We start from the raw sequence: 17,124 nt of genomic DNA on the forward strand, positions 1-17,124 counted from the left end.
TTCTTATTGTCATTATAATTGTTGTATCAATTTTTCTGCAAGTAGGATTTTCAAAATAATCATCTTAGAATCATTCTCTTACGTAATCTTTTCCTTCATCCTGGGAATTGAACACTGTTCTCTGGGACTTTTCTATTCTGCAATGTTAACAACAATGCACAGTACATGCTCCTCTACAACAATGTTGCTTCTAAGCATTACATCTTCTTCTAACATTTTCATGTAATCGAAGACATCTAAACATTACTGTATGCTTTTTAAATCTTATCCAGTCTGTGCAAAGTGCAGTCGTCCGTGGTTAAAATATTAAACGTTCTTTTATACATGTATTTCAACTCTCACCGGACATAACTTTATTTAAAAAGCTAATCAAAAATGAAAAAAAGTTCAAAATGTCCTCGCTGAAATATATAACATGCTAGTAATCAAAATCGAACATTACAGCCAATGTAACATTTAGGTCAACGTGATTAAGTTTTCATTGTCATTAATCCAAAGCAATAATAATCTTGATAAAATTGAAGGGAATTTTTTACACAATCAAACAATTACTTTATACTTCATCCAACGCATCAAAACATCACTGTAAGAGCTTGTTATCACTATCAAATAAATTCAGTCTATGTATTGTAAGAACTACACACATCGAATACTACTTTATCTACGAAAGACATAGTACATGTAGAATGTCATAAACAATTGTAGAAATGGTGATATAGATTATCCTATAAACATGACTTTAAAAATTATCATCTCGAAAACAAGTCTCTCGTGTAATTTGTTCCTTCACCAATATCACTTGAACACTGTCTATTGAGTGTGCAAAGCTTCTGCAACATTGACACAAATGTAGAGTATACATTTCTCCATAACAAAGTTATTTCTATGCCTTACATTTGCTTCAAAAATTCACAGCGAAAATGCATACCTTTCAATAAATACACACAATACACACGATATATACACACAACAAATACTTCTTTAAATAGCATACACATGGTGAAATTTTTAACATTGGAATTTCTTAATCAATTTAATGGTACATACTCATCTATAACACAGTTACTTTGTTACCTTATTGTTTTTAAATTCACAGTGATTTTACGCATCAAGAAATCATTGCTTGCTTTTAATAACTTTTGTCACATGGTCAAAGTGCAATCGTCAGTAGTCAGAGTATTAAACATACCATGCATTGTATGTTTCGACTCTCCTACACTTTATGTAACAGTCTGACCAAAATGTGGCTAATATAATATGGCTTGTAACAAAATGAGTTAACATCATGGCCGCATCAAATATTATATACATTCACATCGTTCACAAACGATGAAGATGAGTTTACCTATTAACTGAACTTATTATCCACCTAACTCTAAATATCAATTGACTTTTGTCGGCCACCCTAAGCTGGTAAAGATTCATGTTGTACATATGGATTGTCAAATTGCAAATTATAAGTTACGATTTTGCTTACATAAGAAGGGTTAAAATTAGGTCAACGAGGTCACGTCGGTACTTTGAATACTATCAGCTTCTTCACTTTCCTTTGGTGCATCTTGAGTGGCAGGGTCGTACGGGTTCTCATGCATTTTCGTCCTTGATAGAGTATCTATAATAAAACAAAATCAAATCAAATCAAATCGAACCAAATCAAACCAAACCAAACCAAATCAAATCAAATCAACAAATTATTTTTTGGGTCAGGGTTCTTGGTATGAGAAATTCAAAATCGTAACAATGTGTTGTTCTTAACATCACAAATGCAAGACTCACTTTTCAAATCAAAATAGAAAATAACGTTAATGTATTGTTGATATGGCCATTGTGAGAGGTGACGCAAAAATAATAATGTGCATCTACGAGACTTTTGTAGGAAATATTAATTACAACAAAACGTTTGCACTTTTAACCTGAAATACAAATTCTGATAAAATGCATGCCTTGCCTTGAATGAGAGAAGACTTTGCTTCAGGTTCAGGTTCCGGTGGCATTGAACGTTCAGATGATGTCTTTCGTTTGATATGCAATATTGTGTACAGATAAGGGTTCATAGCAGAGTTGATAGGTAAAATAAAGACAGCACTCCAAGCATAGACAGAACCTGGAATTGTGACTGTGTCAGTCAGTGCAAGAATACCCATCACAGAGATTGGAACCCAGCAGAAGAAATCAGTCAGTACAATCACAGCCATCCTCTTTGCAATGGTGACAGATTCTTTTTGTCTCGCTCTTGTTTTGACAGACGACGCTTTTGATACCAGACGTATTTGCATGTACATGAACACATAACAAGCGAAGATCACAGTAAAAGACAGGAGGTTCAGGAAGAAGAAGATTGTGACAGAGTATTCCCATCCAGGAGAGCTTTGGTTTGTCAGATGCAGAGACAGACAGACCGGGGAACGACCATAGTAATTATCACCAAAATAAGGTATGCCAGCTAGAGGTAACAAGCTGATGAAAGTGACAACAGCCCAACCTGCAATCGTTACCTCAACTGCTGAGTTCAAGTTAAAGTTGAGAAACTTATAAGGAAATGCAATTGCCAGAAAACGATCAATTGTTATGATAGTCAACATGAAGACAGACATTTCACTTGATAATGCTGCCAGAAATCCAGCAAATCCGCACAAATGACTTTTTCTCCAAAATTCGTCATGATGGACATACTCCCCACGGTAATAAACATCAGTTGATGCAATAATCAACATGTATATACCCATGCAAAAATCTGCAATAGCCAAATTCCAAATGAAGAACCGGTCAACTTTCACAAGGTCTCTGTTTTTGATACACCTGACGATTACGATGAAGTTGCCGATCAATGCTAACAGGGCTATGATCCAAACAAACCACCTCAAAACTGGATTTGCAATAAGATCTTCGCAAGATGAAAACGCATCTGCATCGGGCGTACATGTTTTGACATTTTCAAGCTTTCGCACCATACAGCAATATCTGTAAGCTTCTGTAAATCTGAAATTGTAGGAGAGAAAATCACGTTTAATGCACTTTTAGCAACAGATTTGAATAAAACGCAGTAGGCCCGTGTTTCATATATTATTACTGCACTGAAATACATGAAATTCACTGAATATTAACACAATTTTTCACTTAACATTAATATTACATGTCTGTACCATTGAATTTTGAATTCTGTGGAGTGCGTCACAAGTAGTATGTGATAGAAATCTTGCCAATTTGAGTAAAATTACAGAAAAGATCATTGTTTTCAAGCTTATATTTACAAGTAAAATAATGAGATGGCGGAAACAAATACTCATTCACGTATTAGAGAAAAAGATGTCTGCAGGAACATTGTGTCAGATGTGGAGACATCAGTTTAACAACAACAACAACAACAACAACAACAACAACAACAACACACAAAAATAATAACAATGATGATGATTGATAATGACGGGGCATCTAAAGCGGCTTGTAGGAATTTTGATTCACATACGTGTAAGGGGAACTAAAATCTATCCGTACTTGGGAGTAAGAAGACCATAGCTGCAATGCATTTGCATTTCACATGCTTTTCTTTTTGTTTTACGGCCATGATCTTCAATTTTGTCATCGTTCAATTAATTTGTCAAGACGTCTGAATATGTACTCATTTTAAAGTCTCTATATTTTCGGAGGAGCATATATAGATCGCATCAAAGCCATTGCTATTTATATATTCTGGTAAGTTCACGTAATTTCACTAAAGTCGTTTAATTTTCATTCCCATTTCAACAAATCGTAGGGGAATACATCACAGCATGTTGTACATACAATAGCACTGCAGTTGATACGAATTGTAATTCTTTACTAACATCTCCTCCAAACTTGACAGCGGAAGGAACACCTGTAGACTGTCAACATTAAAGTTACTGCCAGTCAGATACCTGCAACAAATGATATTGTTATGTTCCATGTACTACATTGATGTTAAGAACTGGTGTCTTCAGATCAACAGGGAATAATGTCACCCTCATGAGGCTACATATTTAGCAGTTATTCGAAAGTATCGTACATAGTTAGGGAACTGACTGTCGAAGCAAAACCAATGAGAATGTGACGAAATGATTGATTAGCTTATAAAATAGTAGCTGTGCTCATACTTTTAAATTACGGACAAGAAATTTTCTACATAAATATCATAAAGCTTTTTGAACGGAAAGACATTTTATTTGCTCTCACACCATGTGAAATGTTCTTTATCCAGAAAACTATTGCAAAATCTATATATATATATATATATATATGTATATATATATATATATATATATATATATATATATATATATATATATATATATATATATATATATATATATATATATATATACAGTAGAATCCATGAGGGTACTGATAGGTGTCTTTACTGCTTTTAACTAATATTTTCATATAGAGATTATGGGTCCATGGTACTGACTAAAACTATAACAGTCAAAGATTCCCCTCCCAACACCCTCTCCAAAGCCAGGAAATTTTGCGTACTTTTTCTGATATATTATGCCCGTTTCACCTCACCACTTTTAAAACTGACGACAAACCATTATCCCATTTTTGAACATTTTTTTGAATCTGGAGAGAGCCGTCAGAATTGCGGTTACAATCAGGCTCACAACTTGTCAAGAATGGGAATATTTATTGTGTTCAGTATCCGAATTCTTACTGGCAATCGTGCCTCAGAAAATGTGGATGCCAAGATAGGGGATCCTTGAAACTGGTGGGGTCTTCTGGAAAAGTTATAAAGAAAACAGTAGTCTTATACTACTTTTGTTTTGTTTTTAATTTATCGGTGGACACATGGCAAATGAGGAATGGGAATATACGCCTCAGAATAAAATCCTCATTAGACCATTTATCTCTTGATATGTCATATATTTTCATATATTATAATAGCATATATAAGCCAAGTCCTAATTTCAGCCACTTTTGTGTAAAAGCTTTGTCTTTAGAAAATGTAAAGTATAAAGTGCTGTTCCATACTCACAACAATCGTACATTATCCAGGCCTGAGAATGCCCCATCTGCAATCCTAGTTATCATGTTATCCGAAAGATCACTAAAAATGAAAAGGTGATAAGAAATTAGTTTTCGTAACAAACTGTCTGTGATGCTTACTGTACGTTTCTCTCTAACATTCCATATACACATAACTTGGTGAGACAGCTTTATTGAAAAATGTTAAACTTGAATGTTTATACTCACTGTGGATTTCTTTTTGCAGCTAAACCCTTGCTACAGGAAATTAGGCTGATGAAGGAAACCTAGCTGGCTAAAACTGCAGCGCAAGTCGTAAACACTACGATCTTTTAGCTCGATGTTTCGAGTGATTGCCAGACTTTCATCATTGGTCATTTAAAATTGATGTTCTGTCGATATATTGTGTGGAATAATTGCTTTCACTCGGGAAGCTAGGATGTCTAATTCTGTTCTACTTTGTTTAGGGTAGTGTTCTTATTGTGTTTATTAGATTGCAATGTGGATATATGCTGTATATGTGGTCGTCAACATGTTTTGTATCATAAGTTTCAGTCACGTAGTACCACATTCAACAAATTTTACTACCCACAGACTGAAAAATACCAACTGTGCATTTGGCAGGATAATTGTTTAACTGAGTCCAGTTATTGCACTTTCACTGGTAAGGCTGCATCATTTATTTCGATATTCTGATCTATAAATTGTTGTGTTATTTTATGTTATCTGCTCACAGTGTTTCCAGGTTTCCCATTGCGTAAAACGTGTGCTTTAATAATATCAAAATATTATTTGAGTTAAGGAATCTGAAACGAAAAAAACAACAGTGATGAGCATGACAAAGTAGTTGTACAAAGACGGAGATGAAAGTAGACTGTCCGACAAAGCTGCACAGTAATGTCACCTATATCCTACAAAGCTGACTCTAAGTTTCATTGCTGTGATTATTGAAATGGCTTTTATTGGTAAAGCCACCTGCCCTGTTGGTGACATCAAACGTGCATTCATCTAAATTCAACATCGCCCGATTCTTCGTGGTATGTATAAATATCACTGACAGTGTGGTCCTCGGAACTGTAGATTTCAGAGGTCTGTGAGGCGATACTCAAAATTGAGCCACAAAAGCATTTATAAAATGTTCAGAAGAATATTTTCTTGGTCTGTGGCTCTGTCTATACTGTAGCTGTCAAATATACACACTCCCAATACCCTCTCAAAAGCCTAGAAAATTTTTGCAGACATACTTTTGGGAATATTTTATGCTCTGCTTTATTTCGACACATTTGAAACTGGCAGAATCTTTCAAAAATCGCACGGGAATCTGGGGAGAGCCAACAGGAGTACAGGGACGATCAGGTTTGCAAACGTTTCAGGGATGAGATTTTATTCTGTGCTGTTTCCGCTTCCTTCTGGAAAGAATTGTTTAATGTAACCTCAACAAAATTCGAATGTCAAGGCGGGAGACCCTTGCAACCGGTTATTTGTGTTGGGGGTGAGGTGGTGTTGTTCTGAAAAATAATACAAAAACGGTTGTCTCTTCTTTCTTTCATTTGTAATGACCGTATCGGTGGACACGTGGCAGAGATTGGGCAATGAGAATGTAGGCCTCTGTAGAAAACCTCCATTGAATCGTTTATCTCTTGTTGTGCGTTTATTTATTCTAAAAGCACAATGCACCCGAGTCCAGTATAAATCAGCAATTTCAGTGTAAAATCTTCATAAAATTAAATCAATTTAGCTCTGTTATATACTCACAAAAATCGTACATTATCCAGGCCTGAGAAAGCTCCATCCACTATCTGCGTTATCAGGTTGTCTGCAAGATCACTAAAATAAGAAGGTGATGAGCAGTCAGTTATCGTAACACACTCCGGGCTAACGCTTGTTTTTATAATATTTACAGTAATTGGTACTTTTGAAAATTTAATGTACTTTGGCCAGTCATGCTTACTGGACCTTGATTTCTAACCTTTTACATACATAACTTGGTAGGACAGCTTTATTCAAACACATTTCATGTAACTTTACTGCTCATATCCACCTTGGATTTTCCTTCCTTTAAATGAGGAATTTAATGTTGACAAAGGAAAACCTGACTGGCTAAAAACACACGGCAAGTTGTACTACTGGGTTGTCAGATGTTTAACATAGATATATGATAGGTAAAGTGATTGTTTAATTGGTTCTATGCAACCTGTATAAAAAATATTATTAGTGACCTCTACAGGTGATCTATGATCCCAAAATATCTAACGCAGAGAATGGAAATGTTGACGGGAGAGATTCATGATTTGTCTAAGACGCTCCCAAAGTGAGCCTTTTGGTATACCCATAATGGTAGGGGGTATGAATTCAGAAACGCATGCACAGTTTATTGATCAGATAGACTGGCCAAGGTAAACCGGTTGAACTTTATTGTCAATGTATTTATATCCCATGCATTTTTTATCTTGTTTACCTGAGTCGATTCACTACTTTTTAAAAAACAACTGGTTGTTATTTAACCGCTAAGACTACATCTTTTGACTCGTGACTCCAATCGAGAAATGGTCAATGTTGTCATTCATTATATACTCACAGTATTTCCAAGTTATTCATTCCGTAAAACGCGTCCTTGACTAATATCCGAATACTATTTGAGCTAAGGCGTCTGAAAGACAAACAAAAACAGTTATTTACATCACAAAAATTTTGTACAAAGACAAAGACAAAAGTAGACTGACCGACAGAGCTGCACAAGAATATCAAACACAACGACATACAAAGCTGGCCATTATTTTCACTGTAGCGCTTATTGAAATGTTTTTTATTGGCAAAGCCACCTGCACTGTTGCAATGTTGATGACATCAAACACATTTGTCCGAATTCAACATCGCCCAATTCTTCGCGGTATGGTTAAGTATCACTAAAACTGTGGTCCTCAGAACTTTAGAGATTAGTTGGTCAGATTCACATAATACCAATGACACCGAGACCAGCTCTGTCGAGTCAGTCTACCTGTACTTTCAGAAAGGCGTCCCCGCATAGCAAATTCTATATAGCAGGTCACAGTGACCGACAATCACCAGCTATGTGGAAAACTAAATGTTGCTATCTGTCACCCATTTGAAGTTTACTTCATAGGTACGGTCAAAGCTGTGCAATGATGAGTCGGCTTTAAAGTAACAATATGAATGTCAGAAAGTAATGATATGCCATACTCACAAGAAGTACAAATTCACGAGAAATTCGAACTTCCGGGGGCGTATTTCTGATATCGAGTTATTCATCAAGTCTCTAGAAAAAATAGCGACAAGTAGTGAGTGAAAATTATGATTACTGATTGTAAATTATCAAGTAACTCGAATGCGTCAAACATAAGTATGCTGTCTGCTATTCGGCTTTGGCTCGAAACTTAAATATCCTTGGTTGAATAACATCCTATCTTGACATATGTTTTCTTAATGTCACCCAACAAGATGGTAGATTCAGTCTGTTCGAGCTACTTTGCAAAGTTTTTTTTATTTTGCTTACATTTCACTCTACATCTGAAAACAAAGCGGTAGTTCGGATATAGCCTTCTTGCCATTTCATTATATTAAATGTCTGATTTGTCATATGGCATCAGTGATATCATGTAATTTTGTGTGTATATCCTGAAACAGGACATGCAACAACGACAATGTCAGATAACGTTCAAGCAAGCTCGAGGACCAGAAATGTGCTGTTTGAGAAAACATTTTGCAGAACCAAGACTGTTTAATTTTAAAAGTTTATGTAGAAGGAATGAAAAGACATTGCATATTTTTCAAAGTTTGCTTACAGTTCTCCAAGAAATGGATAATAATGCAAATTGTCGTCAACAAGATCGATATTATTTCCGGTCATATTCCTGTAAACGATAAAACGGAAGATGACTTTGAATCGTTCCCCTAAATGGATCGAACGCATAGATTATATATTATGAAGGAAAGTTACCATTTAAGGCATTTAGTTCATGTCGGGTGCGCTTCGAACAAAATGGTTTAGAACATTGCTTAGCATTTCACCAGGAAAACTCAAAACTTTTCATTACGGTTTGAGAATAGTTACCAGGATTTATCGTGTACGTTTTGATACTAGAGAAAAGGTTACCTAAAGTTTACAATAATGAAAAAAAGCCTTTTCAAGGTCAACTCAATGGTTAGAAATTAATTATCGACTTTAACACGTATGAAACTTTTATTATTTCCAAAGTTACAAAATCTGCAAAACTAAGAAGCATATCTGCGAATTTAGCTACAAAGTCTGTTCAGACCCAAAATGAACCTGGATTTGGGGTTACGTGGAAAGTATCTATTTGTAGACATAATTACTTGTGAAGCGATATGTTCATGCTTAGCAGCATCTATTCTTTGATATTTGTAATGTCTGAAATACTAAATTACGCCAAGCATTGCTCCTTATCTCTCGAGTAAATAACCATTATAGAAGGGCACAAGATTGAAATAATTCTATTGGTCAATTTGAAAATGTGTATTCCAATATAAAATAATCACAAAGATAATGATATTCAATACGAACAATTTTCTGATTTCCGTTTTACTATCGTTTCCTGGCAACCTCTTCATCTCTTGGTACGAACAGTTAACGATGGCTCCATAACACTGACAGGTTGACGGACATGGGAGATCTGAAATGAAAAGTTGCGATCAGAATGTTGTTATAACAGCTATTATTTGTGGAGTGACATACGCACGGCGACTTAATTTAACAAATTTCACAAAGACAGTTCTCAGGATGACGGTAAACACTATGAATTATGTTTTTATGTACATTTCTTCAACTGTATCTGAATATGTATCACAGGAATTTGATTAACTTACCGCAAAATAGTTCGTCATCCCCATCCTGGCAATGCTTAATGTTATCACAACGCTGTGACAATGTAATGCAGTTTTTCGCCTCATGACATTGGTAGTTTCCTGGGCAGCTGTAGATTTCTGGAATGGAAAAGATCGTATTTGGAAATTGTGATTATGCGGGCACACAATCACAATGTTACTAGTTCTCGCAAAAACAAATCAAGAGATTAAGGATCTTCGATCATATCGCTGATTTTCCAATTCCACTTGTCATGTAGCTGATAGCAAGCTTAAGGCTTTTGTACACTTTGATGACACGCGACTAACGAATAATTGTATAACGGCCTGCTGCAGGGATTTACCACGATATTGATTCAGAGACTGTCGTCGGATGGCTCTGCTCGACACTGAGTTCATTTCTCTTTCCTACAATTGAAGCTGTACTTTTAGAAGATGAAGAATTGAGCTACAATACAAATTTCGCCATCTATTTCGAATGTTACGAGTGTTTGAGTTTGTTTTTGTTTCTTGATGAGCAAGTGTCACCGGATGATGTGTTTTGGACGTTGGACGTGTGTTACGGTTGTGTGAAATTTGTATCCATAAATCTTTACCACAGTGTTTTTCATCTGATCCGTATGGGCAATCAAAAACTCCATCGCATCGACGATGTAGTGGTATGCAATAAGCGTCAGGGCATTTGAACATGTTTTCCGGGCAATTGAAGAACACTGTCAAGGATAGAGTAGTAGGAAATTAGTTACTTTCAGAAAAAGCTAAAATTCATCACTATTTTCCGCTACCGATAGATGATAGGCTGGTGTACGCATGGATGATTGTTATAGTATGATCACGCAGCTAATCACCTAAACAGTTCATTAAAATGTAATCTGTGGAATATCCTAACTGGTGGACATTTTACAAAAATTAGTGTACGTTCAAAACTTAATGGGTGACATATTATGTTTTAACCATCGTTATTCAAAATAACAGCCCCTCAAGCTCGATGTTGTAAATATTAAAAGTAAGTCTTACAACAATTCCTGAGGTGGCTAACATCTCGACATCCCTGTGGATACCCATATACATCAATGTCATAGACACACTCCCACTTTCCATCAGTGCAATAACCATTATCGCATTTTATTTTCTCTAACGGACATGTTTGTGTGTTGATTTTGTAAAGTGCAGTCTTATCACTGGCATAGATTTTCTCATCTTCCTCATCTGCACCACAGTCAGCCTCTCCATCGAACTTTGCACTAGACGGGATGCAATGTCCGAATTTACATCGAAACGCACCACATTCTTCTTCATCTGCAAATTCGATAGGAAAAAATTGTTAAGATTTACGCCACTACCTAGTATACTCGTTTTCCCATGATTTATGCCATAATTGACAAAAAGACACGGCTTCATTGGCATTGGTCTTGAAATAGATGAACGATGTCAAACTTGATACTTTACAAGCAGTCTAAAATAGAAGGCCACAGAATGGCTTTATGCATGAAAAATCGTTAAGCTATGTGTGGTTTTGATAAAGCGTTGTAAACTGGAACAGGTTCAGAAGAATTGTTTCAAGTGTTGAATTTGACATAAATGACTTATTCAAGGAGATAGCAAGACTTCAGTATAATAATTTTGATTATTCAATATAAATACTTACTGCATTCTTCATCCTTTCCGTTCAAACAGTCCGGAATAAGATTGCACCGCTTTGATGCGTCTATGCACTGGCCGTTACCACAATCAAATTGAGCTGTTGTACAGTTATGGTGAACTTTTCACAACAGAACAAAAGCAAAGGAAAATAGAATCTATCGCTATAAAAATTCATTAAAAGAAAACAATTTTGTTCTATGATATATATATATATATATATATATATATATATATATATATATATATATATATATATATATATATATATCTTTCAGGAGGAAAATAAAATTAGTGAGAGATTTCTGAAGTTACATAGGCTTAATGGAAGGCCTAAAGTATTCCTATTAACACTGATTACAGGACAAATGAGTATTGTCACTCACTTTTATTCGAGTAAATGAAGCAAATTTAAAACATTTTCAAAATACCCAAACAATATACAATTTTCAAGTAACACTATACATTGCCATGGAAATGACAGATTAAGGGATTTACATAACGATTGCAAGTTAAGTCAATGAAATTTAAATCTGTGAATTGTAACTGTGAAAGTATTTGTGTGATGACATGAATGTTTCTATGTTTGCATGTCTAATATTCTAGTTGTATTCTATGAAGGGTCATCTTTCACAGTCGTTTCTATGATCCATGGAGGCGAATTCGATTATCTCAAAGATTTCATTTTCCTTCTTCTGAGGCCAATACTCTCTAAACAATAGCTCTTTGTGTCGCCATGGACTCTTTAATCAGGACGAGGGGCCCATCTAAAACTGCTGTATTAAAAAGGGGGGAAAGAAATTTGGCAGGGGAATGTGTTTTTTGGGGTGACCCCTCGTCAGTTAAGGTTCCAAGACAAGTATTGAACCCTTCAAATTAATGAACTCTCTGCATAAATTAAGCTCGTAACCCCATCAAAGTATATATTTTCTGAAAGCCAAGATATTGGCAAATACTGTGATTTGTATTATTTTGCAATTGTTTGCATAAGAACAACGTGAGAGACGTCAGTTTGAATAACCTCTTAAAAATCGTTTCCTTGCACTAACGCTGCAGTATTTTCGGTCCAAACAAGCATGATAAAAAGGTGTTATGTCACTCTTCCAAAGTTTGTCCGCGATTATGTTTAGGCTCTAGAACGTTTATTCATATCGATAAAACTGATTGCACAAAACTAATACAATAAACTAATACTTACCACACCTTTCTTCATCACTATTGTCACCACAATGGTTGATGGAATCACAATAAAATGTCATAGAGATGCAGCTGTCATTCTTACAACGAAATGAATCAATAGGACAACGATCACGCATGACTGAAAGCAAAATATGACTCAATGTGATTTAGTATGACAATGTGAAAAAATTGCATATTATGTGCTTTCCTGCAACGATTCCGTTGACGGATGATTTTCCATGAGCAAATAGTTGGCTTGAGAACAGTTTGATGTCTTGTGACGTGTTCAAGTGTGAAGTATAACTAAATCTCTTTGAACAATGGTTTTGTGTCAAGTGAAGAATAATATCGATATATAGTGTTTAATATGTATTATCAAGTGTCTTTAAGGAACTTGATGCCTAATCATTATGCATTCATGACTTTTCATATACTTACGACAATTTGTTTCGTCTGAACTATCGGTGCAGTCATTGCTTCCATCACAAACATACATGTTGTGAATGCATATTCCATTATTGCACTGAAAGTTTCCCTCGCCACAAGTAACAGGGTTTTCTGTTCAAAAATCGCAATGGTCATGAATAATGGTTGTTATGACTCAAAGTCTTTGGCAGACGAAATACCATGCATAAATGATTCGTAGATACACCAAAAATAATAAAACACTAACTGACACACTTAGAAGGTACAACAAAATGTTAGATTGTGCTAATAATGTTAACTTACTTACTCATGCATGCATGAATGCATGCATGTGATTTGTTTGTATACACTCAGTATTGTCATGTTCATTATCAATATACATATTCTACTGTGACAAGGCTGATCATGTGACTGTCACAAAATCCGCCGATATTGATTCCAAGCAAAGCGATATTTACAGAAAGTTTGGGCTACATTATTTTTGTAAAGGGTTTCCACCGTTCAAGCCCTAGATAAAGTTATTGAAATTGTCACTATATCTGAACATTTCATCCCTCGTGGCAATCAGAAACATACAACCAGTTACAACGTTGGTTAATGGTACAACAGTTACAATGCTACAATGTCCGTACTAGCTAAACATGTAATGACATATCACAGTCCAATCCTTTGTGAAATGACCGGAAAATTGTAATCTTTCTAAGCTGACAACACACCAAGTGCACCACTCTTAACAACATTCAGCATCCAAATTGGTCCATTCTTAAAAATATAAAAGTGGCTCTTTGGCGTTCAACTGTACCAAGTTAAAAAGTGAGGGTGAGTATGACCAACTGGTTGTTGTCTTGTCAATAGAAACAGGCAATGTTGATACAGGCGCTATAATACGTTACATGTATGATGTTTTTCTAAATGCTGAAGATGACGAACATGTTCATAACTTGATGACTTGGGATTATTCCAAAATCAAAGAAACAAAAAGAATTTTCAGGCAGACGGTAATATTCAGTTGTAACTGTGAACCTTTTGTAATAGTCCTGTTGACAAAAACACGAGTGAATGTGGCGAAGCCTACTAACAGAAGTGGTGAAGCAGTGGCAGCTCCAAGTGGCACATACGTTTCTTGAGTTCAAGAGTTCTGGTGTGGGTGATATTGGTTCTGCAACTGACATTTATCTTTGTGGATTTGCAGATGAATCTCCAGTTTAGTATTGCGCCATTTGCGTTGAGCTGACCATTGTTTTTGTTTTGCCAGACGTATTTTACTGGTGTACCATTTTGTATTTGGTCTGATTGCTTCGATGCATTTCTTGAGGGGCGTGTGTTGATCAATAATACTGTAGAGATGTTGTGGGCGGCTACAGCTGAATGTACGTCACTTTGAGGCTGATGAAATTCAGATATTGTGAAAATATTACTGGAAAAACCAAACCGGTGTCAATGGACGAGATGTGCATGCGAGATGGAGCGATACAGGACTTGACGTTTCCAAAGTGGTAATTTCTGTAGTTTAACTTCGGCATAAATAGGAATGTAATCAGAGAGTTGTACGGTGGACTTCCATGGAATTGATGACAGACTCAAAATTTGTGATGATAAAGTCTAAGATATGACCACGGATATTAGTTGAAGAGCGTTTTCGTTTTTTCAGGCTACAAGAGTCTACAGCACTGTGAATTTCTTTGTCTCAGTATTTTATGGGTCATCAAATTATATAAAAATCACCAACAACAAACTTGGGGCTTTCACATGAACTGAATTGTTCGAGGAGATTACCAAACTCGAATTCATACTCAGTAACTGTGAAATGTAGTAGAAATGCTCTACTCGGAAAACTTATCTACTTCTCAGGTATGCCCCATCTTGACTCTTGATTCGGAAGTAGAAACAATACTTAAACATAAGTCGAACTGAAAAAGTAGGAAAATCCATATACACAAAGTTTTGAGTCCGAAAGCAACAATCCACGCTAAAAAATGTTCACTTAGGAAAGTAGGCTTTTACACTGACAGTAGTATGAATTTGAAGCACGTAACCTCTTTCCCTCAGATTAAGCACAATCAGTGTCTGCATAACAGTTCAGAAACTCCATCAATCCGCGTCAATTTTTTTTAGAATGAGGCTGATTTTAAGTTAAGCTACTGGTGTCAGTTAGATGGTTTTAATTACAGTGCAAGTTCTACGATTGTACATGACAAACTGTCAGTTCACCATCGTACCTCTAGCCTGCCTTTTTAGTTTTCTCAAGAGTGAAGTGACGACTGCTGACTTTAGTAACAGTGGAAGTGTGCCAGTGTTGTAAACAAAGATATCCGATTTGTCTTAGGAAACAGACAGCAAATGTTTGAGAATCCCCTTCACCAAGTTCATAGAGTTACCGTGATTTTCAACTACGAGTAAAAAATGTCAGTAAGTAGAGACAGCTCACTCTAAAACTTACTGTACGGATTAAACATTCCAGTTTCTCTTTTGGTTCTGTTTTCATCACAAAGGCTCAAAAATGCCTTATAATGATCTCAGGAGCATGCATATTATGGTGTTGACTAAAGAGTAAGCATTAACTAACCACCGAAAATTTTAGACACTTTCGCATACCGAAGTGATACGCTCACTGGCTTACATAATTATTCCACCGTAAGAAGACATCCTGTAAATGATCATCTAGCAATACAAAATAATTTTTGACTGGCATTGGTGTACTATATTGCGTCAACATCAGATGCGTATTAAATAAATTCTGTAAAGTTATGGAACTACTTTTCTTTGTTCCTAAATATACGATATCAAGTTTGTCACCAAGAATGGCATGGCCTGAAGTCAAACGCCCTGTATGACCAAAATATAACCTACTACAAATATACTTTCGCTACTCATGCATACATACATACATACATACATACATACATACGTTGGTACGTACGTACGTACGTACATACATACATACATACATACATACATACATACATACATACATACATACATACATGCTTGCATAATTACATACATATATACATAGCGCTTTGTCCTATTCGTCATAAAACACTTTTTAGATCCGCGGTATATGGAAAGTATCTCCGTTTTGTAGCACGAGAAGAACAAAAAGTTGGCAGATGTAGACACGATTTCTACAGTGCTTGATACTAGGAGCAGCAGTATGTATGTAAAATAATAAAACCATGTAATTCTACCTCTCAGACAAACTTAGCCAGCCATATTTGTGTAGTCTCTTATCACTTGGCATTTGAAGATCTAGAATTATTGAAGATAATGACCAATCCATGTTACCTCTGGCGATTTCATCAATACTGGTCAAATATGGACGAGTCATATGTAACAGTAGACATTGCCAACACTTACAAACTGACATGGTACGACATGCAATGCATTCGAGTCAAGTATTATGTTAGTATTGACAGTGTCATGAACAACACTCCATGACCTTATTTGTTCAAGCAACACAACACATTTAATTGGACCGCAATCAAGATTAGAGGCCTTCTTATCAAGCTTCATCCATTTTACGTACGCCAATTTGAAGTCCCTCCAGTTTTACTACTACTACTACTACTACTACTACTACTACTACTTTCTTTACCTTTTTTGTCGATGAGGTTGTAGGTTTTAATTTCTGTAGCTTCAATGACCATTTTGGCTGACGTTTTGCAGGAATATTGTCGAATAGTATATGAAAAACACCTGACATCATACCAATAGTTTGATCGTTGAGAAGGCGTAATTTGTATCATTGCACATCTTTCAGTGATCCCACCATCAGGTTGATTATTTTCTCCATGAGATCGACTAATCGCCCTGTAAATTCGAATCCATTACTCTTTCCACTTTTTTCAATTACCAGTAATGTGCAAATACAATACACAGAACCGTGCGAAACATACAAAAAGATCACCTATATGGAATAGAAGATTTTTCAAATAAACGCTTTGAAATCAATTTGTGAGAAAACAAAGTTGCTACAATGAGAGAAGAGGGGTCGGTAATATTTAAATATGTCAATGTCGGCAAATATGCTGTACGCGATCATCACTGAACACGTTG

The 17,124-nt window shown here is 35.7% G+C and overlaps 1 protein-coding gene across 1 annotated transcript; it reads right to left on the reverse strand.

Moving 5' to 3' along the window:
• Window positions 1-1,493: 1,493 nt before the first annotated feature.
• Window positions 1,494-16,715, reverse strand: LOC139145785 (G-protein coupled receptor GRL101-like). The gene is made up of 9 exons (XM_070717105.1): window positions 16,595-16,715; window positions 12,662-12,781; window positions 11,471-11,563; window positions 10,884-11,121; window positions 7,559-7,630; window positions 6,736-6,807; window positions 3,825-3,896; window positions 1,949-2,979; window positions 1,494-1,612 (listed from the first exon to the last, which is right to left on the reverse strand). The coding sequence occupies exons 1-9, from the start codon at window positions 16,713-16,715 to the stop codon at window positions 1,494-1,496; spliced, it is 1,938 nt and encodes a 645-aa protein (XP_070573206.1).
• Window positions 16,716-17,124: the final 409 nt, after the last annotated feature.

The sequence above is a fragment of the Ptychodera flava genome, chromosome 1 (assembly GCF_041260155.1).
Source record: "Ptychodera flava strain L36383 chromosome 1, AS_Pfla_20210202, whole genome shotgun sequence".
In the NCBI taxonomy this organism is placed as follows: domain Eukaryota; kingdom Metazoa; phylum Hemichordata; class Enteropneusta; family Ptychoderidae; genus Ptychodera; species Ptychodera flava.